This window comes from Diorhabda carinulata, chromosome X, assembly GCF_026250575.1.
Source record: "Diorhabda carinulata isolate Delta chromosome X, icDioCari1.1, whole genome shotgun sequence".
Taxonomy (NCBI): Eukaryota; Metazoa; Arthropoda; class Insecta; order Coleoptera; family Chrysomelidae; genus Diorhabda; species Diorhabda carinulata.
In genome coordinates, this window is record NC_079472.1 from 55979421 (window position 1) to 56002684 (window position 23264).

The following is a 23264-nucleotide window of genomic DNA, read 5'->3' on the forward strand; positions in this document are numbered from 1 at the left end:
GAAATATCATGCATATTTCTTGGAATTTTTTGATATCTTATTCATTTTAAATGAAATTTGTTCACATTTCAACTAAAAATTTAGTAATTCTTAAAATGATATCGCAAAAAGGCCGTATTGGCCCATGGCTTCGGAGTTTTCTTGATCTTCTTTACTAAATGACTCCATTTGATTCTATCGTGACGTGTCCCAGCTATCTAGCTCGTTGTCCTCTTGTTACCTGTGCTATTGATGGTTGATTGTAGAGTTCATTATTTCTTTATTTGTTCTTCTTCTCCCGACATTGTTGCTTCTGTTGATAAATGGTCTTTGTGGGATTAATATGATTTTTCTTCATTTTGGTTTTTAATATTATGTTAAACAACGATAACGAGAATGGGTCACCTTGTTTATTTTCATTGAAAGCTTCTGATATTAAACAATCAACTTTCAACTCATATACAGTTTTCTCCAGCTTTATTCTCAATAATTTGATCATATTATTTGGAATTCCGAGGTATTTAATTGCATTATACAACTTTGGTTTACTAACTGTGTCGTACGCTTGTTCAAAATCAATGAAGAGCATGTGCAGCTGTAGATTCTACTCTTAACTAATACAATGTAGTTGTACCAGAGTAAATACCTGATCTGTGGTACTTCTGCCTTTCCTGAACCTTGCTCGAAGCTTGATACTTTTCAATAATATCCGAATCCTAGTTTTCAATTTTCGTAATTATTCTTGATATTATTTTGTATGTAATATACAATAGTGATATGCCTCTGGAATTCCCACAGATAGTTTGGTCACCTTTTTTATATTTCGGACAAATAAGTTCTATTTACTTGGTAGTATCTTTCCTTTCCATATTTCTTTTATTAATTGTGTGATATTTGTTAGTAGGCCACCCAATTTCAGGAACTTTGCTGGTATATTATTTTCCTAGTGACTTAAACTTTTCACATTTTTCGTTTATTTCTGGTTATCCTGACTCAGTCTCAGTTTTTCAATAATTTCTTCTGCAAAAACTGATATACCTCATCCTCTTGTAGTAATTGAATATCATATCTTTTCAATATTTCGTTTTTTACCTTTGGTATCTTTTATCTTATCTTATCTATCTATTTTCATAATTACTATTTACTATTTACATCCACTCCTCGGTAACTTATATTTGATGTTTACCTTCCAATAAAACGTGTTGTTCCATCTGGTTCTGAGTTCTTCCATTAGGAAATGTCAAAGCAGCTTTTTAAATCCCTTCATGGCAGGATTGTGTGCTTACTATCATAATTTGTTCCATTGCTAATTCAACTAGTAGGGTTCGTTTTTATTGCATTGTTCAAGCAAAATTTGATCTCTTGTACTCTTTTGGTATTATTGAAGCAGCATGGAATTGTGGCAGTACGTTAACAATCATTTGATCTCTATAAAAATGATCTGCTATGTTTCTAACCATTACAATGAACTCAGTAAGGTCAATAAAAAAAATTTTGCCCAGACTTCTGTATACTTCTTCGAAAGGGGTGAACATAATCTATAATGAGACTCATCTATGAAGATCGCATTCATTATGGCAGTGCTGGAGTTCAAACGCTTAAGCTATTATGTACAATGGGCAATGTATTCAACAAATTTTCTCAGTGATATCAAGAAGATTTTGGCGTTAAACAAGCCACTTTAACAGTTTTTTAATTTGAAAATCCTTCATCAGAGTTTTTCCTGTGAATGAGCCCCCAATAAAATTGCACTAATAATGTGGTACTTACAAATAGTCTTTTTTCAACAGAAACTATCGAACTGTCAAACAATGTCATACCAAAAATACCCCGCCCGCCGAACGCCTTCATGCTGTACGCCACTGATAACAGAAAAGTTCTTTCACACAAATACCCAGCAGATTCAAATAAGATTATTAGTAAGAAGTTGGGTAGCAATTGGAAAAATTTGTCAGAGGAGGAAAAGAATAAGTATTTTGACAGGGCGCGTATCATTGCCATTGAACACAAAGAAAAATATCCAGGTAAGTCATTGTTTCACGTTCAACCATTGAATCGGTAATCAAACGCCTAAAAAAACATTTGTGAATGGGAACATAATTCAAATATTTTCTGGGAATCTATGAACTTTTGTTTAAAATTGTAGAAAATTCCAGTTGATAAAACTTTCCTTATCGTTCGGTGTGAAGTCATTTGATGTAACGGTAGGTCTACCAGATGAAAGCTTGTCCATACAGGATAAGCTTACAAGAAAATACGAACGTATTTTTTCCAAACTAATGTACTGTTTGATGATTGTAGCCCTTGTGGTTACTTTTATACCCTTTTAACTTTTCTAATAAAATTTTTTTTATGCACAATTCGAACCTTCAAAATAAAAACAAATAATAAAATACAAAAATAGCTATAGTAGAAACGATGAAGGTCTTCCATCAAGTGACCCAATCTACAATTTATCGAAGACATGTTTTCTTCTTCTATCAATAGAAATGAATAGGAAATATAACAACATACCTAAGATCGATTGTCTTCTTCACAACAACAACTACAAGTCATACGTATTAGTTTGTTTAGATTGACATTTGTAATTGTAAAAAGAGACAACAATATGATTGACATAACGAATATGATACAACATCAACTTTTGACATCTGACATTTTAGAAAACCTAAAATGCCGTGATACGGGAAGTAAGAAAATAACATGTGAAATATTAATATAATACCGTATTATGTTCTTAACCTATAGATTAAAATCAGTTTAGACTTTAAATAAAATTAGAGAAAATTACGATTACACATAATAGTGCATGTATACAGTGTGATTTTTCACCGGTTGTTTATAGTATGGTATCTGAATTTTTATAAAATTTGTAAAGTTTCCCTACACCAGATTATATCCAAGGCGGATAAGTATTATTCACTCCTCAACTTCGCATCGTCATGGCCCCTCCACGCTCTCGCGAGAATCTCGCTGAGAATCTCCACGACGTACTGAGAACTTCTTTTGGATAGAAACTCTCATAAAGTTCTCACTACAGTTCTCGCTACAGTTCTCACTACAGTTCTCACTACAGTTCTCACTACAGTTCTCACTACAGTTCTCACTACAGTTCTCACTATAGTTCTCAATACAGTTCTCACTACAGTTCTCACTTCAGTTCTTTGCTCGATAACGATGGACGCTGAAGTGACTGCGGCAAGTTTAATGTTATTTGCATATTATAATTATGCGTATATTAAAGAGAAAATAATGATTAAAAAGAATCAATCAAATCGGCGATCCGCTCGTTACTGAGAAATATGCGATTGTGGAGTTAATAAACCTTCTCGCCTGTTCTCACGTTCTCCGGCAAAGATGGAGAACTTGAGAAAAATACGCAAATCGGTTCCACATTCGCATTTTTCACATGTTTTTCGCGAGAGTGTGGAGGGCCCTTCAGAATCTGACTTGAATATAGTATTGGACACCGAGAAGCTGGAGCAGGGGTGTGCGTGTAAGCACGGCGCAGTTATGTCAATCACAGCCACAAGAGGCATGAGATGAACGAAATCAACAGAGACAATTAGAACGAAGAGAAACGTGCAGATTTATAGTAAACAGACGTAGAGGAATTGACCAACAACGCCAACAAATTCCTCGAGCAATAACATCAGATTTATTTCTTCGACTAGCATACCAGTATGAGCCTTATGTAGAATATTAGGCTCATTTCAAAGTGGTTATTGGATAATTATGTGGGGTATAAATAGTAAAAATCTGAATAATTATTTTTGATGTCTAGACAGCTATCAAGAATTTTAATTTGAAATATATTCGTTACTATAATAAAGAAAACATTATTAACCTAAATAAAGCATACTTCCATTTTGTATAGAACGCTTTGGATTATAAGTACATCTCTATACACTTATATAGTAAGTTAGTTATTTTGGCTGAACTTCCGAAAGACGCCAATGAAATTTTACAGGTGACGTCGATATTTTTGAAATTCCCGCGATCTCGCAAGGTCGAAAGCTTAAGTTCGAAAATAAACAAGATATTTATATTTTGCCTTTTGCATGTATTACTGCAAATAATAAACTTTTTTTAGTTCACATGCGCATCATAAGCACTTCCAGTCTGTAATCAATATCATGTCAGGTACGCTGTAACATGTAGCCTGCGTTGTACTAAAAACTTGTGAAATGCGGCGTTTCAAGTCTTCAATGTCATTAACCGGTGTCCGGTAAACAATGTTCTTTAAATAACCCCACAAAAAGAAGTCGAAGGGTGTTATGTCCTGAGACCTTGGTGGCTATGGAATTGGGCCATCCCGTCCAATCCATCGGCTGGGAAAAGATTCATTGAGGTGTTCCCGAACTGCTGTCAACCCGTGCGGGGGTGCACCATGGAAGTAAATAATCGGCTGGAATTCATCCAACTGAGGAAGAGCAAAATTTTGAAGCATATCTAGGTATACGCAGCCAGTAACTGTAGTTTCTATGAAGAAGAAAGGACCAATGATTTTGTTGTGTACAAGCCCACATCACACATTACCTTTGGGCTGTTGAAGATCGACTACTGCATGTGGGGCTTCAGAGCCCCAAATTCGTACATTGTGGTGGTTTATCATACCAGATACATGGAACGTGGCCTGATTACTGAAACACACCTTTTTCAATAAATCTTCATCATGCTCAATACGTTGTAACATGTCTACGGCAAATTCCACACGTTTTGGGCGATTTATTGGTAACAGTGCCTACAACAACTGTACCTTATAGGCTTACAGAAGCAACTGTTTATGAAGAACCCAGTGGATTGTGGTTGTAGGCATTTTTAGTTGCCTTGAAGCCTGACGAATTGAAGTTTTCGGATTGTGCTGGAATATTTGCCGTATTCGCTCCACATTTTCTGGATTTGTGCTGAGTCGTCCGGCTCCACTTTTATGCAATACTGATCCGGTGCTCATGAAGCTTGTGTGCCTTGCACGGATGGAGAGTGTGGATGGTGGGTCTCTTTGGAATTTTCTCCTGAAGTTCCGTTGAACCTGTGTATCTGATGAACCATGACACGCATTGAGCTTTCTGTTGTGGTGTCCACATCTTCATTTATAATTGTTCAGCCTATTAAAAAAAAAACTTTATTAATTGCAGTAATACATGCAAAAGATAGAATATAAATATCTTGTTTATGTTTGAAGTTATGAATTTTTTAGGTAGTAAAGATAATTTTGGAACACCCTGTACTTTGATATTAATCAAGTGTTTGTTTATTTTTTTCAATATTAACTGAGTAATAAATATCTCACTGTGACTTTTTCTAAATGTAATAACTAATACGTAATTTATTATCATAATTTAATAAAATTGGAAATTTTTTTATTTCCTATTGTATAAAATCGATATTATAGTTTTCGATTTTCAAAATAAATTAACTGCAGCAATTTTAAAAGGTGCTAAAATAAATTTTTTAACAAAAGTTTGCGAATTTATTCTGGAAAACAGAACCGAATTAGCAAATTAACTTAATAAACATAATAAATAAAATCAGTTTGGATTTTTGTCTAAAAGTATTTGAAGTAGCAAATTGAAAGGGGCGCCTTCACGAGTTATCAAAATCGCATTTTTTAACATATATGGTGCTTGGTGGTGTGAATGGTTCAGTAAAATCGAAGAAAATTATGAAAGCGAATTGTTACTAGAGAATTTGGGGGCAGACAAAGTTGGTTTGATTACAAAAACGGACAGTATAATAAAATCAGTGCTAGAAGTCATATTTATATTCTTTGTTATTTTGCCGGTCATGAGACAGATTAGATACAGCAATCAGCTGTTTACTCGTTCACCAAGCGTCTGAGTTTGCGACATGTTCATATAACTGCAGTGGCTTTAGAGATTACCTCGTCTCAAGTGTTTTATGCATAATGACCCTTACGAGCGTTGCTACTTAAGTTTTCAGATGGACAAACAAAAACAAATATTGGATAATTGGATATGACTTTATTGTTTTTCAAAATATTCTCCTTTAAGATCAATATACTTTTGCATGCGTTTGAACCAATTGTCGAAGCATTTTTTCCATACCTCTAAAACATATGATTTGACGCTTCTTCATGTGTAGAAAAACGTTGACTTTGTAATTTATTTTAGTGTGCGGGAATAAGAAGAAATCATTGGATGCCAAACAAGGACTGCCTGCGAATGACCCATTGGTGGTCGTGGTGGAGAATGATTCGTCTCTGCGATTGATTTACCTATTTTTTACGAACATTTGGCTATCAACCATTCATAATTGACTGTTCTACGTCACTCTAATGGAACGGTGGCGACATGTTCAGTTCCAAAAAAACAGTCGACCGTTTACTTTGAAGTGATCAATATTAATGTTTTAAGCATCTGTAAACAATTTAAATAGCACTCGTATGACAATACATTCTGAGTACGTTTACCATTAAAATTGTTAAACTCTATGATGGCAATGTCAGATTTGACATATTCACATCAGTGTTGCCATATCTAAAAACTTGAGTAGCAATCCTCGTACTTCTTTGAAAGGTATCAGTTGAGCTCCATAAAGGGTAAGTACATGCTTGATTGACGTTCTTCTCCTTGTAAATGGGGGTAGTGTTGTTTTACCGGGGTTAAATTCAAATTTCTCTATATATACCCTAATTTTCAATTGTATTTAGAGTCGTTTACATCTTGGCAGAGATTATTTTTCATCCTTGCCCCTTACTACTATTAACATATTATTGGTGTAGCTCAGGAATGCAAATCAAGCGTTGCCAAGTTTAGTTAGCATTTTGTGTACTACCCGTGACTATCATACATCGGTTCTATTTAAAATATATTGATGTTTATTTGTGAATAATTATCTGAAATTTCTTTCAACTTCTTCAATTTTGTAGATAGTTCACCCAAGACATTATTTATTGAGAATATTCAATATTCAGTATCCAATCTTTGGGTTACATCTGAAAACATATGGTTCTCTCTATGACTATTACTTGTCCAAGTGTAAATGTTGATCTGTACATGAAATGTATGTTTACGTTATTTTTATATCACCTGATAAAGTGAGCTTAATACGACCCTGCTTATCTCTAGTTTGATTTTCACCTCTATAAATCACACGTCGAAGTGATAGATAACCCCTTAAAAATGTTTATATTATTATTATTATTTCTAAGTTCCAAATATGAGGTTTCAACTAGTGATTCAACTGATTTAAAGAAGATTGTGACTAATAATCGAAAAGCGGATGTAGTCGTTATAGAAAACGAAGTTTTTCCAGTTTTATCACCAGGAATATTAGATGATACCAATATAACAGAGTTTAATATGAAATTGAATCATCTTGAAGATGTTGAACCTGGTGCTTTCGATGGTACTTCTCTATCGTTTTTAATTTTGGAAAATAATGAAATACAGATATTGAGAAAAAATGTTTTGAATGACAAAACTTTTAAAATGATAAGTCTCGATTCGAATTTCATAACAACTATTGAAGATGGTGCTTTTGAAAATTTGACAGTCAATATTTTGAGCTTAGCTAAAAACCAACTAATAGAATTAACACCAAAAATATTTAGTAAATCAAAGATAAAGACTTTGATGTTGAGTGGCAACCAAATAAATAAAATCCAGTCAGGTGCGTTCCAGAATATTTACGGAATAACCAGTATTGATTTGAGAAATAATAAAATAGAAGATGTGGGGAATATATTTACCAATCTACCCAATCTTGAGATACTCAATTTGAACAAAAACTTAATCAAGATACTTCCTTCTGGAAGTTTCTTAGGATCCAGTATTGGTTATCTTTATCTCGAAGATAATCTACTTTCTTCAATTCGTAAAGAGACTTTTCGCGATACTAGAATAATCAATATTAATTTATCTTCAAATGAAATATCTGAGATAGAGCCTGGATCGTTCGCAGAAGTCGACAGTCTATATAAGATCGATTTGAGTTTCAATACGTTACGAGAAGTTAGAGCTGGGATGTTTCCTTCCGTAGTTTTAGATTTGAGAAATAATAAAATATCTACGATTGAATCTGAAGCTTTGAAAAGTCTAATACTCAATCGACGAATATATTTGTTTGATTCTTTGAAAAATAATATTGTTAATTTGTAAAATAGTGAATGAAAAAAAAAATAAATAAAAAGGAGGATATAAGGCAGATTAATTCGTAAAAAAATAATATATAAATAACTACATACATTTTAAATTTATCTTTGTATCAACTTTTAGCCAAATGTATGAGTAATCTTCAAGTTGTGTTAGAAATTGATTAAATTATGAGACATTCTTGAAAATTATTATTTTTTATTGTGAATATACCATGAAATCTTACAAATAACTGTAGACTTAAACACATTCACGCCTAAGACCGTTTCAATATTTTTTTTACCAAATTGTGACTTTCCCGTTAAATTTTGTAGAATTATCATCAATTATTTTTGCCAAGTCACCTTTTGAAGTTAGTTGACAGCTGATTCGTGTGAAATGTGTTAATTCTCACGGCTTATTTCGTTATATTAGCGGTGAATATTCAAATCCAAAAAAGGCTATTTATACCTTCAATTGAGAAGCGCTATCGTGCATATTTCAACCTGGATATTCGACACCAGGATAAATATTGGGTGCCACACATCTGCTCTGTCTCATGTCATAGTAATTTCACCGGTGGGCTTAGTGGACAATATCTATGCCTTTTGGTAAACCAATCACATAAGCGACTGTTATTTTGCTTGACCAATATCAAAGGCTTTTTGAAGATATCGAAGTATACAGTAGGTGTCTTCTGTGACACAAACAATCCCTCATTCGGAAGAAATTTCTGTGCCTTCTCCAGTTCATGGTGTTGAAGAAAGTTGAAGCGGTTGTGAGTTGTGAGGAGTTCACATTTGATGCTTAATGATCTCATAAGATATTTGGATTTGCCCAAAGAAAAAGTGTTACGCTCAAGACTGAAACAGTGGAATCTGCTTAAGACCGCCCTCACTAGAATTTCACAAGGCTCCACTCTAGCACCCCTTCTATAAATCATCAATACGTATGATATCCCATTTCCTCGTGACCCTGTAAAGGTCCAATTGTATCCGCCTAAAACATGTGCTTTCTCAACTTTAAATCTCAACATCTTCTGAATCAATTTTTGGCTTGATGCAGGAAATGGGGGGTGACTCTCAATTCCCAAAAAATCCAAGCTATCGTCTCCAAAAACCCGAATTCCCTGCACAAAGAACATCAACTACAAAACTTCCACTTGAGACTTTCGGGAGAGAAGCTCGAGATCAGCAGAGAAGTTGTCTATCTGGAAGTGAAGTTGACTCAAACTCTCTGTTAGTTGGCCGATCTGAATGATACTCTAGACAGAGTACGGAGGCGAGTCTGTGTCATCAAGGCACGCGGAGGGAAATTCGGACGAACCCACTCACTTTAGTACATACGTGTAAAACCTACATCCGTTCCATAATCTAAAATAGAGCAAACGTCTTCAGCTCCTTACCCGACTATCTCATTAAAAAACTCTTGACCTGCGAGTAGTCGATTCTCAGGTTCTGTCAATACAAGTGCGAATTCAGCCCCAGTAACACCGTTTGTGTCGATACTGTCATAACCCTCATTCAAAGCCACCTAAATGACTTCCAAGCCCGCTATGTGATTCGTAGTATCGAATCATACAATTCCGCTGCCAAAGAAACTTTTCTCACCCCGTGGTTGGTTCGCCAATAGACGGCTCCTTGCCTCATACCCCAAGAGGACGAAGAGCATACGAAGACCTCCCCGAGAACTACTTTAACTTAGATAACTCTTTCCAAAGATGAAACCCTACCTCTTACATTTCTTCGATCATCGGTGTTGCAGTTTGCCTGTAACATGGTGAACCGGTTCATCAGCCAAATGGCCGACGCCGACGATAGGGAATAATACAGACACATCTATACTCGCCCTCCCCAATTACCGCTTTCCTGCAGAGGTGCAGCTCCTATATCAGGGTCAATTCCAATGAAACCTCCACATTATAAAAAATCTTTTCATCCCATCCAAATATATCCAAAGAATCTCTTTTTTTTTATAGAATGTGGCGATGCATACATTTTTTTATAATAATGAATTTTTGATATTTTTCCTTTTGTCATATTATATTTAACGAATTAGAATGTGCATAAATTGAATTTCTCAATGCCGTTTGACATGATGCAATAAATTGAATGCAATGGTCAATATATTGCATTTTATTTAATATTTGTGCGCGATTTATGAATGAAAATAACAAAACTAGGTAAAGTAAACAAGAAAAAAGTGGTCAGTTCATCAATGGCAATCAAAATATATATTATATCGGCTGCTACCTTACTTTTGGAGTCTGATGGTTAGAAAAGAGCACCCAGGTGATGGTAGGCCAGGCCTTGGATAGATAGAACAAGGGGAAACATGCGTTTAGTACGGAAATTAGACAAGAAAACTCACAAAAATTAATTGAGAATGGATGAACAAAGCTCCTAAGGGAAAAAAATTATAAGATAACTAAGTCATCCTTGCTGAGTAGTATTAAAGAACCAGAAACTCATTTCTTCTCAGAATTGCAACGTACACGCAATAAAAATGGTATCAAACCGATAATTTTGCGAGTGCGAGAGAGAATAATTAGCGGAACTTCATCTGCGCATGCTTTTCATCAAGAAATATTGCATCTTGCATTGCATTGCAAGTTGTCTTGCGTCATGTCAAGCGGGGAGTGGAGTTGAGATGTTACATGCTTTTTTTACCGGAATTTTAATTTCTTTCATCAATTCGACTTATTTGTGTACTTAAGGCCGCTTGACATGAAGCAATACAACGTTCAATGCAGTACAAGACGCAATATTTCTTGATTAAAAGCATGCGCAGATGGAGTTCCGCTAATCGCAAGCAATTTATTGCACGTTGTCATGTCAAGCGGCCTTTAGGAACGTATCTATTAAGTGTAATGTGTTTTTGCACAATGTAAAAAAAAGCTACAGAAAGAAGAAGAGTTCAAAATAATCGTATGAGTTAGTGATACTCATCGATTCTTGAATTTTTCAATGTTTTTATTCCATTTAAAAATTTAAAGTGAATATAGTGGACACGAATTTATTTCTTTAGGAACTTGAACTATTAGACCACAATATAATTGATGAAATAGGCAAAATTAAACAGATCGATTGACATGTTCCGTTTTCATTGGATGCTTTTCCAATTTCTAAAATCTAAAGTTTCAAACAACGTTTTTGATGGAAAATAAATTTTCCTTTCTAATATTCATATTTATTTCATAATACCTAGCAGATGCAACATTCCCATTTTAATTCTCTTATCTGATATTTTCTCGAGTCTTTCGAAATGCGCCGGCGACGATGGCGGTTGAAAATAAAAAAAAGATGAGAAGTTTCATACACCGCAATAAGCAATGTAAGCAGAAAACGCTGTAAGGGTACACGAGTGGCTAATTCTTTGACTCAGCGGAGTTGTAGCTTTGGCATTAAAATAAGAAGTGGGACAAGGAACAAGTTATAAGTTTGCATTCTGAAAATACGCTGGATCGTCAGAATATAACCTTTTCCAAAGTTGCAGGGTTGAAATCGATATTAAATAGAATAGTTGATTGATTTTGCTTTAATTTTCTTTGCGGAGACTATTTCATATAAGTTAGCTACCAATATACAATAGGAAGTTAGGTTAAGTGTAAGTGGGAGTGTTCCGTACCAGCATCCACATCGATATCAAAATTATTAACATACAGATACAAAAATGAACAGTTTTGTTCCTATATGTTTAAACCAAACTCCGAATATATTACTTGAGTTTTTATTCATTGAATCATAATGTTATAGAACTTTTAAATCAAAGTTTAAAATTTCACTAGCAGATGGCGCTGCAAGAAATTAAGAAGATTCATAATTTCACTAGAAGAGGGCGTCGCTAATTGAACATCTGTTTACATAGGAACTATCATTTTCCAATAATTAACTGACAAATCTGCTTTGGAGTATTAATTCTCATGGAAATTAACGTATTAGACGATAAATTATCAAAAAATGGCTGTAATGCGTGAAAAAATAGTTAAAGAAAATAAAAATGGTGATACCATGAGGTGTTAGTGTTCTAATGACTTAGGAAGCAGTGGTATAAAATTTGACAATTTAACCAGTGTCTTCAACAAACATTTCAACTTCTTGGAGGACGGAAAATATTTTTCAAAAATACCTGAGAAAGTGACACGAATAATTGTCAAAAGAAAAGGAGATTGTATTTATGTATACTTAATTAATTGTTCACCAATAGAAAGTACATTTTCCAATGCATTGAAGCTCATCGAATGAGCTTGCGTAACGAAATTGTGGTTGTAATCGACGACTCTACAAAATCATCTGCAGCTGCTCCTGAAATTTCGAAAGCTTTATTGATGTTGTTCACATGGTAGTTACAGCATGGATAAACTTCACCTCAATAACGGTTTTCATTTGCTTTAGAAGGGAGATGTGCGTCGCTATTAACAGTAGCGCTGACCATTCAGCTGAATAGGACAAAGTTTAAAACGACGAAAAGGATGTTGTTCTCGAAGATCTTTAACCACCAATAGTAAACACGTCTCTTCATACTATCTACATTCTACAGTTTTTTACACGGTGTAATAAAGGAACAAGGAAAATAGTAATAGTGAGAGAGATCAGTTGTAACAAAAATCGCAGATGAATACCATGAAATAATACAATTTTTGCGCAATCACAGCAAGTAGAATAACATTCAAAACTAGACGTAATAAAAAAATATCCGATAACTGTCGAAAGAAAGAGAATTGTAGGAGAGAAGTGATGGGGAAGATGATGAAGAAAATAGTACACAACCAAGAGTCGAATGATAATAAGACAACTTAGAGGAGAAGATGAGGAATATGGTAGAAAATATAAACAGCTTGGCATTCGAGATAAAGACAATCATATAAAACATAACAAAATGATGAGATATGAAAAGAGAAAGTAGTGCTGCAAAAACTGAGACTGGATCTAAAAGATGAAGAACAACTGAAAATGGAAAAAAGAAGTTTAATGGAGAAGAGCTCCATCAAAAAGTGGGAATGATGATAAAAACACTCCCATTAGTATAATATAATAATAATGCTAGAAAATCAAGCAGAAAAACAGACTGTGATGCAAAAGAAAAGTAAGCTAAAAAGAAGAGAAGGGGAAAAACTATTCATGAACGATGACATTTTAAAAAATGAGAGTTTTACAAACAGTTTTTATGTTAGTGTTACTTACTATGAAGGCACTAGAAATAATTAATTCATTTCTTAAGAGAAAATTGATCGATCGGAAACAGAAATCAAGAAAAACCTGAAACAACGTACGAATCAAACAAAATCTAATGCAGTGTAAAAAATATAACAATGAATTTCCACAGTTGAAATCATGTAAAGTTAGTTTTCAACCAAAGCAAAGTCAGATCGTCCCACAAAATTACCTCACTTCACTGGCGGCGTCGTTTACTAGAACGAATTCATTTGAATACGACTCGCGACTAAATTGATGCAAATCAATTGAAACCCTTCGAATGCTACAGAAAAGCGACGGGTAGCAGCAGATTGCATATTTTTGTTACGTACACTATTAAAAGTTCGATCAAAATTGTCAATAATAAATGCCACTAGAAGATAATTTGCAGCAATATCATTCGCTAAAACTTAAATTGATACTTAACGTGATCAGGAAATCAGTAGCAAAATTGCCTGTAGGTATTTTAAAGTAATGCATTGATTGAATCATTATCCACTAAATAACATGTAGGATGGATGATTTCCCAGACAAAGATCGATTTTTTTAAAGGGATACATCGAATACAAATTGCAACAAAAGAAAATATGATGAAGCAAGAAAACAGTCAGAAGCAGAATGTCGAAAAAAGAACAGAAACACATGGAGGCGAAACTAGAAGCAATAGAAGAGTATGTGAATAAAGAAATACGAAATATTTATCAGGTGGGAAAAAGAAGCCAAGGTAAAAACCAGAGAGCAATAGAACACTGCAGATATAAAGAGGAAACAGTTAAAAAAGATAGGCTTTGATAATCTACTGAACGACAACAGAGAAAACTCTAATATCATGGGATAACAGGCAGCAGAACAGGATGATAGAAGGGAAGTAGAAGAGCCTTCAGACACAGAGATATAGAGATGAAATATGAAAAATGAAAAGTAATAAAAGTGGAAGTCAAACCGGTATCGCAGCGGAGATTTTGAAAATTGGTGGGCGAGAGCTGCATAATAGGATCTGCTGATTATCCTTCATCATGAACAAGTTGTCATGGAATTTCAGGAATTTTGTTTGCTTTACAGTCGGTGGCATAACTGATTGACATGACTACGAATAGAGACGTGAAACTTAGTAGAGCTGTAGAGTATTTCATTTTTTCAGCCAAATTCAATGACAAGGGTCTTTTCGTCCGAATAAATAATAATCTGATGACATGGTTGGTATTAAAATGAATATTTACATGTCATTTGATCTTTATCTTTTCAATTGATCAGTTTTTTTTTCATGTAAACGTACGTTTTCAATTTTATAATTGTTCCTAGTTAAATTTTTTTTCACTATATATAAACACTTTAAAATCATTCTCTTGTTCTATTTTTTGATACTTAAAGAAATCACCAGTTGCTCCCTTACTACTAGTATCTGAATAATGAAAATTTTTGTTTTTTGTAGTGTATTTTCGATGGATAGTCGACGTTCGTCGCCCTATCTGCCGCCCTTCGAATACCATTTTCCGGTAGTTTCCCATTTCGTCCAACGACCAAGCAGGAGAGTTGAATTTTCGATACTATTCTCATTTTAGCCTTCCTTTTTTGCAATGTCACAAGCGAGATTTAAAAAGCTTCATTCACAGGACGTTGTGAACGTTGAATGTTTCTTTGTTGTCTAGTGATAAATATTTGAAATATCTTCAACAGTTAGACAATATTTCGTAACTTATACAAAGTTTCACGTGTATAATAACTTTATGTTGAACTTTCGGAATAGTACGTGTTTTCTTCCTTCCATTTCAATCTCATTTTCATCATTTGTATCTATATAATCTGTTAAAAAACTAAGTTTGTTTCCAATTTGTATTTATCTGGACGGATGAGCAGAGATAGTTTGTTATATAAAAAATAATATTCATTTAGACTTAGATTTAGAATAATTTAGACTAGAATCATAGAAGTTTCACTTGAATTATTTATGTTGTTTTACCATTGGTAACTGTTTTGTTTCTATGTACGTAAAAATTTTTTGAAAATTTTTTTTCTTGTATGTGACTCAGTTTTAAAAATTTTTATAATTTAATATATGTTCTCTACATTCAATGGTTTGTTAATGCAGTTCTATTTTTTTATCGTATTGATGACTTTTTAATCTATTTCCCAAATATTGAGATATCTGTCCTATGTAAGAAAAAAATTAACAATATAGGAATTCCTGACTAATATGCACTTATTGCATTAGATGTAGTTTCTTTATATACAAATGTTCCTATTACAATTTTGAAAGATATATTTTAGAAAACATGGGTCAAAAGTGAAAATCACAATGACAACGCTATAGAACACAACACTTACAACAAGATATTTCAAATTCAAATGAAATATATAAGCAAATTGATAGTTGCGCTATGGGGGAAATTTATAATTCTATTTTGCAAATTACAAGTCGGAACATCAATATTTTATGTTTTTTTTTTAAACGAAGTGTCCCCAAAATCCCGATAATTTACAGCAGAAATTATTTTTCTTGTTTTATCGGTCTTCAACTACCTTAAAAATTATTTCCACATGCTGAGATTCTAGACTCTTGTACTCCAATTCTGTTCTATCTCTTCAGCATCTTCCAACACTGCAAGTAACCATCTATCTTCTGACCTTCCTTTTCGTTTTTCCCATCTTACTCCTTATTCAACAACACATTCCATATTTATTTTCCAGCATCCTTTTAACTCTAAGCTATCTCACATTTTGAGCTTTTATGAAACCTGTTAGTGATAGGTCTTCATAAATATTCTTCAGTTCTTGGTAAGTTCTTCGCGAAATGCCTCATGTTTTTTATTCCTCAACCTAAAGTTTGTTTCTTCCGCTTTCGTTAAAACTTATCTTCCACTTTCGTATATTACTGTTGGTGCGAGCCATCTGCGCAAGTCTTTCAGCCATGAATTTTGTCTATACGGCCGACCAACCGTTTTCTTTCGATCTTCTCTTCTATTATCTGGCAGAGAATCTCATATCGCTCGCATCATTATATGTCCTAGGTACTGCAACTTTCACTCCTTGATTGTCGTGAGTAGTTATCCATTTGCTGTAGGACCTCTATGTTTGTCTTATATTCCGTCCAAGATATCCGCAGCATTCGCCTGTAGGCGTACATTTCGAACACATCAATTGTCTTCTCTGTGGCCTCATCCAACCTATTATTTTTCAGTATATTCTAATTTTTGCAGCTCCAAATAATTCTGTGATCCTATTAACTTTCTCATTGATTCTATGGCTTCACTACCTTCCTCTATTACTTTATTTATTTCAGTCCATTTTCCGTTTTTATTTGTCAGTATAGCTCCCAAGTATTCGAATTATCAAACTTTGTCTTCTCCCCCTTTATCGTTTGATTTATTTTTTGTTCAAAACATTTTGCTCCATACTATACCCTGGTATGGTATGGGTATGGACCTGTCGAGTTATCACGATCCAGTGAAGGACCTAAGAAGCCAGATCAACAATGCGACTGCCATATTGGGCTACTCAAGGCAGATAATATTAGTGAACGAATACATGCGAATGCAAGATTATGATCTATAAGACTTGTATCAGGCCAATCATGACATACGGAATAGAAACCAGAGACGAAACAAACAAAACGAACAGCATGCTTCGGTTAGCCGAAATGAAAACGCTCAGGACTACAGTGGGAAAAACAAGAGTAGATCGAATCAGAAATACTGACATCAGGGAACAATGTGGGGTGCAAGACATCGTAAGATGGGGGAGACAAAGAAAAAGGTACTGGTACGCCCACGTGAGAAGAATGGAAGAGAGTAGACTGCCACGTACTTGAAGGGAAAAGAGAGCACGGACGACCACATAAGAGATGGATGGATAGCTGGATGGATAACTCTCAAAACTAACAGATCATGAGATCTTAAAAATGAATAAGAAGAACATTTTGCTGTTTCTAGTTCATAAAAAGCTCTTTATATTTCTTCTCCTGTTCTGATTATCAGAGCTAAATCAGCTGCAATAATTTGGTATCTCAAACAATAAATTGAGAGCCTTAGCTTTCATCCCTGATCCGTAGTTCCTCTTTCTTGAAACCTCTATGCTACTCTACCATTTTGTTTCTTGGAACTCGTTCAATCTGTTTTACATCATTCTCACACCTTCTTTTAACTTCTTTCTGGAATATTGGAAAACTCCAAACTAAATTACGAGTCCAATCCAGCTGAAATTTTGACAGTAACTATATACGAGAATCGACTACAAGATAACAATTGCTCTTCCGATACTGGCGATTAAGGCCAGTGAGGCTGAGTACTGTAAATAAGAAATCTATATAGTTTTTACTGGTTTTCAAGAACTAGAGGAAAAAATTTGTTGTATATCTCGTCTGCATTCAATGTGTAATGCAAAATTCTAATTACGAACTTTTGTTTGCGAACAATCTATTCAGTTGAATCTGCTGCCATGTTTTCCACGGATTTCATTTCTTTCAATCTCGTAGGAACTAAACGATATACCAGACACTAATTTGAATAATTGAAACATTTGCTATATCAACATAAGTGTTACTGTTGAGCTATACGCGAAACATTTAGAAATATGCAAAAGCACTTTGTTTTTATTCTTCATTTTAACCGAGGGTGAAAACATACATTTTGTTATTTTACTATTTTTTCAAAATCCCACTTGAGATATTACTTACACAAAAAGAAATACAAAACAAAGCTGTTTGTAAACTTCGTGCTGGTATTGTTTCCGACGTTTACTTTTATGACCTATAACATATAAGTAAGCGAGGCTCATAATGATAAAAAGAACAATTCTTTTTTTCTTATATTGTTCTACCTCCTCATGCTGAGAAGCTTTTAGCACAATTCGAGTTTTCGTAAAAGCTTTGAAGAGGAATTCTAAGAATTTTTTCTTTAAAATCAATAAATCACATTGTTAGTTATAACTTCTTCAACGTAGTGAAGAGAGAAGTACAACTGTCAACTCTATATCAAAGAGCTATGACTAGTAACAACTATCCCTACTAGCTAAACAAGACCTTACAAATACAATCAAGATAATAACTCGAAAGAAGGCAACTGATATTAATTGATTTGAACGTTACTTATAGTCCAGTGAGCCCAATTAGAGCCAAAACCCACGAAAATTAGTTTTCGCTGATTTTCTGGATTTAGGTAGTTCTGAGAATACAGTAAAAGTTAACATCAAAATTTTGGTCGTTAAACGATATATTTTTGTTGTTTAAATTTTCAAAATTTCGAATTTTGCGAATAATTCGGAATCTATGCTGAATTTCGAAAAAAGTAAGGGGATCAAAAATGTAGTTTACAAAATTTTATACAAAAAAGATTATTTGTGATTTTTTCCTAAGAGCTGTCATTTCTTTGTAAAATACGCTAAAATTTCAGGGTCACATCATACTAAAAAATTCTCGCGCCACGTAGAGTCTGAGGGAAATTACATCCCTGGCTGAAGAAGAAACTGCTGTATCTTCTCTAAAACTCAATATTTCGGGACGAAAGAATGTGCATTTTACTCGTAGTCTCTACTTTTCAACTGCATCTGCAAAAAATTCGGATTTGTAAAACAACACGACCGGGATTGTTTTTTGCTGATTGCCTAGGTGAACTTAAAACACATGTGTCTGTGACTCTGCTACACCCAGCAGCGAACCCTGTGATAGGAAAAAAACTACTTTTACTAATGTTAGATTTTTTCATAGTTGACAAGTTTGGTTACTTTTTAGTTGTTGAATACCAACCATTTTCGCAAAATAATGAGAAAACTAAAGCATACATTTTGTAGCTGAGTTGTCGAGCTTCAATATCCTTCCCAAAAAAGTTCGTAAAACCCCTTCGGTTTCCCATCAAAAATTTGAAAACTCGCTAAGAGCTCTTAAGCGACACTTTTTTCTCAAATCTTTCTGCGATTTTCGAGGGTTTGGTTTTCACGCATCATACGGGGGAAACGAAAGCTTTCGTGATAGAGAATCGGATGAACACAGTAACTCTCTATATAGATATCCAAAAAAACCCTCTTTCTACAGAGAGAGTTTCTTCAATATATGAGCTGAAGATTCTACGGGTGTAGAGGGCGCCGACGGAGCAAAACAGACAGCCGGCAAAAGACATCTTATTAGTGCACATGTAAAGTTTTAACGTTAATTGTTCAATAAAAATTGCGAAAAAAATGTAGTTCAAAAAATTTCCTATAAATAAGGTCCCCTGTGATTTTTTCCTAATCTCAAAATTATTCTTATAAAAAGCGAATTTCGTGTTTCTGGATTTTTTCAACAATGCATTTTTAGCGGATAACTCACAAAAGTCTTGAAATTTTGAGGTAAAATTCTGAAAAAAAAAAATGCCTAGCAGGAAATTACCTTCGAAGAAGCTCAAATATTATTTTACCTAACCTACAAAAAACTCTAAAATTCCAGAAATCCTCTTTTAAAATCTTGATTGTTGTAAGTACTCTAAACTTAAGTGTGGGACAGAGATAATCCTTAAAAACGCTATTTTTGTGAGAACTTTATTTAAACATTTATCAAAAATAGAGAAAATATTGAAAATCGGATATAAGAAATCAATTGCAATTTCATCATCACTCTCGAGCATTTCTTCCAAGAGGAATTCCGTGCTGGTCAGGGTGTCTTCACTGTCTTCTCCTGCAGGACTGGTCTTTCCGTCAAAAAATTCTTCTTTCCCCAAGTCAGCAGGTATCAGATTCGTGCATGAATTTTGTAAACACTACTCGCACAGGTTTCTACATAGCACTCCAGCCTTCTTGCAAGCACACAACTTACTACAACCTTTTTGGTAGCAAACAAAAAATCATTTTTAAGATCTCTGAGGGCACTGGTGGTTGCTTCATTGCTTTCGGTGCTTCTGCGGAATTTTGTTTTAGGAGTACTATATAGAAATGCAGGTTTTTTGGGCGTCATATCCGGGAAATTGAATTCACCATTTGGTCTTTTTAAAGTGTATTTCCTACGACACTCTGCGTGCATGGCAAATGGAACAGTTATTTTCGATAAGAATGTTGATAAGAATTGGTGATGGTTACTACCTCTCTTCTTACTGGCTGCTATCAAGGTACGCAATTCTTTGGAACCGATATTTACTGATTCGTCAAGAAAGTCTCCTTCATTTTCATATTTATTGAAGAAAATCGCGATAAAAAAATTCAACATTCCACTAATCAAAGAGTATTTTGATACTGCCATTTAAGACACTTAACGTACTAAAAAAGAAACACAATCAATTTTTTACCGTGAAGCACTTCCATTAGGCTCCTTTTCTGCCATTTTCACTATTTTTTTTTCACAATCTTTAGCCGGGGACATAAGTTCCCTCAGACTCTACGTGGCGCAAAAACTTTTTAGTAACATGCGACCTCGAAGATTGAGCGCATTTTACAAAGAAATGATAGCTCTTAGGGAATCACAGGGATTTTCTTTTGTAGAAAATTTCTTAAATTACATTTTTGATCTCTTCACTTTTTCCGAAATTTGGCATAGGTGTTGAGTTATTTGCAAAAGTCGGAATTTTGAAAATTGAAACAACAAAAATATATCGCCTAGCGGCCAAAATTTTAATGTTAACTTTTACTGTATCGATAAAGCACCCTGAGAACTACTTAAATCAAGAAAATCAAGAGCTGTGATTACTGGACTATTAATAGAAGCTAAGCTTTCCAAGAAGAGCATCATTTAGCGTCCGATTTGTATCGGTTGTTGTCGAGGTCTTCACTATTAAAGATGATTTGTTCAAAACTACGGATATCTAGACTTATTATGTATTTGCGTATGTATGTTTTTTCATATAGAGGCTTAGATGGAAAATACTTCTTCGTATCTTCAGGGTTTGCTCTTCAGGTATGTGGAACACGGAACATTTTCCATACCAACTAAAGAGCTCACTTATTCTCCGAAATCTACTTCCCTCGCCATAAAGCATTACTTACGGAGGAAGGATCTAGCTATACTGCTCTTCCGTCAATTGATTACTCCCTCTCGATTTTACTCCTTTCTTAATACCTCAGCGGTGAACATGCTCGTTACTGTCCAAATAGTCTCTTTAGATAGCATAGCCTCCAATAACTTTTCGGATGTTACTCCTCCTCCAAGTGCAGTTTACCATGTGCAACAGAGCCAGCTGAAGCGTGGAAATACGAAGAATACATACATCTATAATGTTTCTTTACCGATTCCTACTTAACTCTGATTTCCTCTTCTTTGCCGGAATTTATTTTTTCCGCTAACACTCCAATAGGACCTGCATCCTGGGGATCACTCAACCGCTAGACTGATGCACTCTCCGTCTTCATTACTGACTACTGATGCCAATGTTTTGTACCTCCCAGAATCTTCCCTATCCCTAAATTGAAGGTGGAAAATGGGGCTTCAGAAATAGATCGGGGTTGTAGTTTTCGAAAAGGCAATATGGCTGACGTCGATTATAATTCGTATTTGATGGTGAGAGTTTCATTTTACGATGATTGGGGTATTAAATTTGGAATTTTATAACCTTGCAGAATTCTACATCCAATGTCGTGAATAACTTCTGCGAGAGTATCGGCTATATCAGGTAACCACGAGGTGCTTGGAAGTTTTGGATAGAATGAATGTGTAAATAGCCGGGAATGTGTAAAATGCAGGGAATGGAAGTTGTGTTTGGTTCCTGTGTAATAAACTGGGGCTGTTTTTGTTCAAATTGGTCTTATTATTTGTTTGTATAGTACTTCCCTTTGTGCGGAGAGTTTACTGTGTTTTCAAATTATAGGATATATTCTATCCGTTGCAATTTTAGTTTTTTGTACTTCTGAGTGCTTACATTCGTATATAATATACCTTAGATACCTTAGAGTATTGTTTGGGTATTCATAGTAATACTTCTGAATATGAGATACTCTATTTTTCAGGCTTTTATAGCTAGATTATTATTTTTGAAGTATAGTAAAATTTTTTGGTGTTGAAGTATGTTTGGATGTGTTTCAATTCATGATCGATGTCTAATAATTTGATGTATGAATTCAAGTAACTCAAAAGGATAAGTCAACAAGTCGACAAAGATAATTCCTTCCGAAGTTGATTTTTGTATTAGGGAGTTCATCATATGTTTGTTACATATATATTCGATGTATTGAGTTTTCTATTCGACCCCAAAATTTCAATTCTAGCCAACCCTGTTTATTTACCTTTAACGATCCGATCCGATAGACCGGTCGATATTGGAGTGCCGCATGCCGATGCCGGTTGGTTTCCGTCTACCCACACTCGTACCCCTGATGATCTGTCGCTGAGTTCGCGCTTTTATAGGGTGTCCTTGTGTCTCCGGACGTCGTCGGCGTCGCCGTCATTTCCATTCAAAGTTGGAACCCCAACGGGAGCATGAGCATACTTACTAGAGCATCGATATTTCTGACGTCATATCGACGAAGAGATATAACAGCGTTAGAATCTTTTGTTTACATACCGAATATGCGCGATTTTTATACGAGATTCTACTTATTTCGGTAACCAACATGCAGATTATTCATAATCAATGATGTAAAAAACTTTCCAGCAGAATCGTATTTAGATCATATGTTCAGTTCGAATTATTAGCAGTTCACTTAGTTCTAAAGAGGTCAATTAGTATAATCCACATCATCTATATAAAATGAAAATTTCTGCCGAAAAATTCAATATGAGCGTCTCAGTCAATAAGACAGAATCAATGGTAATATAAAAAAATCCTATTAGATGCAAATAGGCAGCCGATAGCGGAATAATACAGCAGGTATCAAGATTCAATTACCTGGGAGTGGATATATCTAGTGAAAGAAACCTGAGGCATAAACACAAGTGATGAAAGCATCAAAAGTCAGCGGCTGTCTTAGAGATATAGTGCAGAGAAGCAAAGCGATGAGCTCACAGAGCAAGACCAGAATCTATAAAACGTGTGTGAGACCTATTCTCATATATGCCTCAGAAACCAGAGCTGAGACACCAACAACAAAAAGAATAGTGAGAACC

At 34.6% G+C, this 23264-nt stretch overlaps 1 protein-coding gene across 3 annotated transcripts in view; it reads left to right on the top strand.

Moving 5' to 3' along the window:
• The window catches only part of LOC130900762 (transcription factor Sox-18-like), a 133229-nt gene that overhangs the window by 286 nt on the left and 109679 nt on the right, over positions 1–23264 (top strand). For all 3 annotated transcript variants that reach the window (XM_057811623.1, XM_057811627.1, XM_057811625.1), the window contains exon 2: positions 1770–2003. In XM_057811623.1, coding sequence (XP_057667606.1) covers positions 1770–2003 — 234 coding nt within the window. The remainder of the gene's footprint in view (positions 1–1769; positions 2004–23264) is intronic.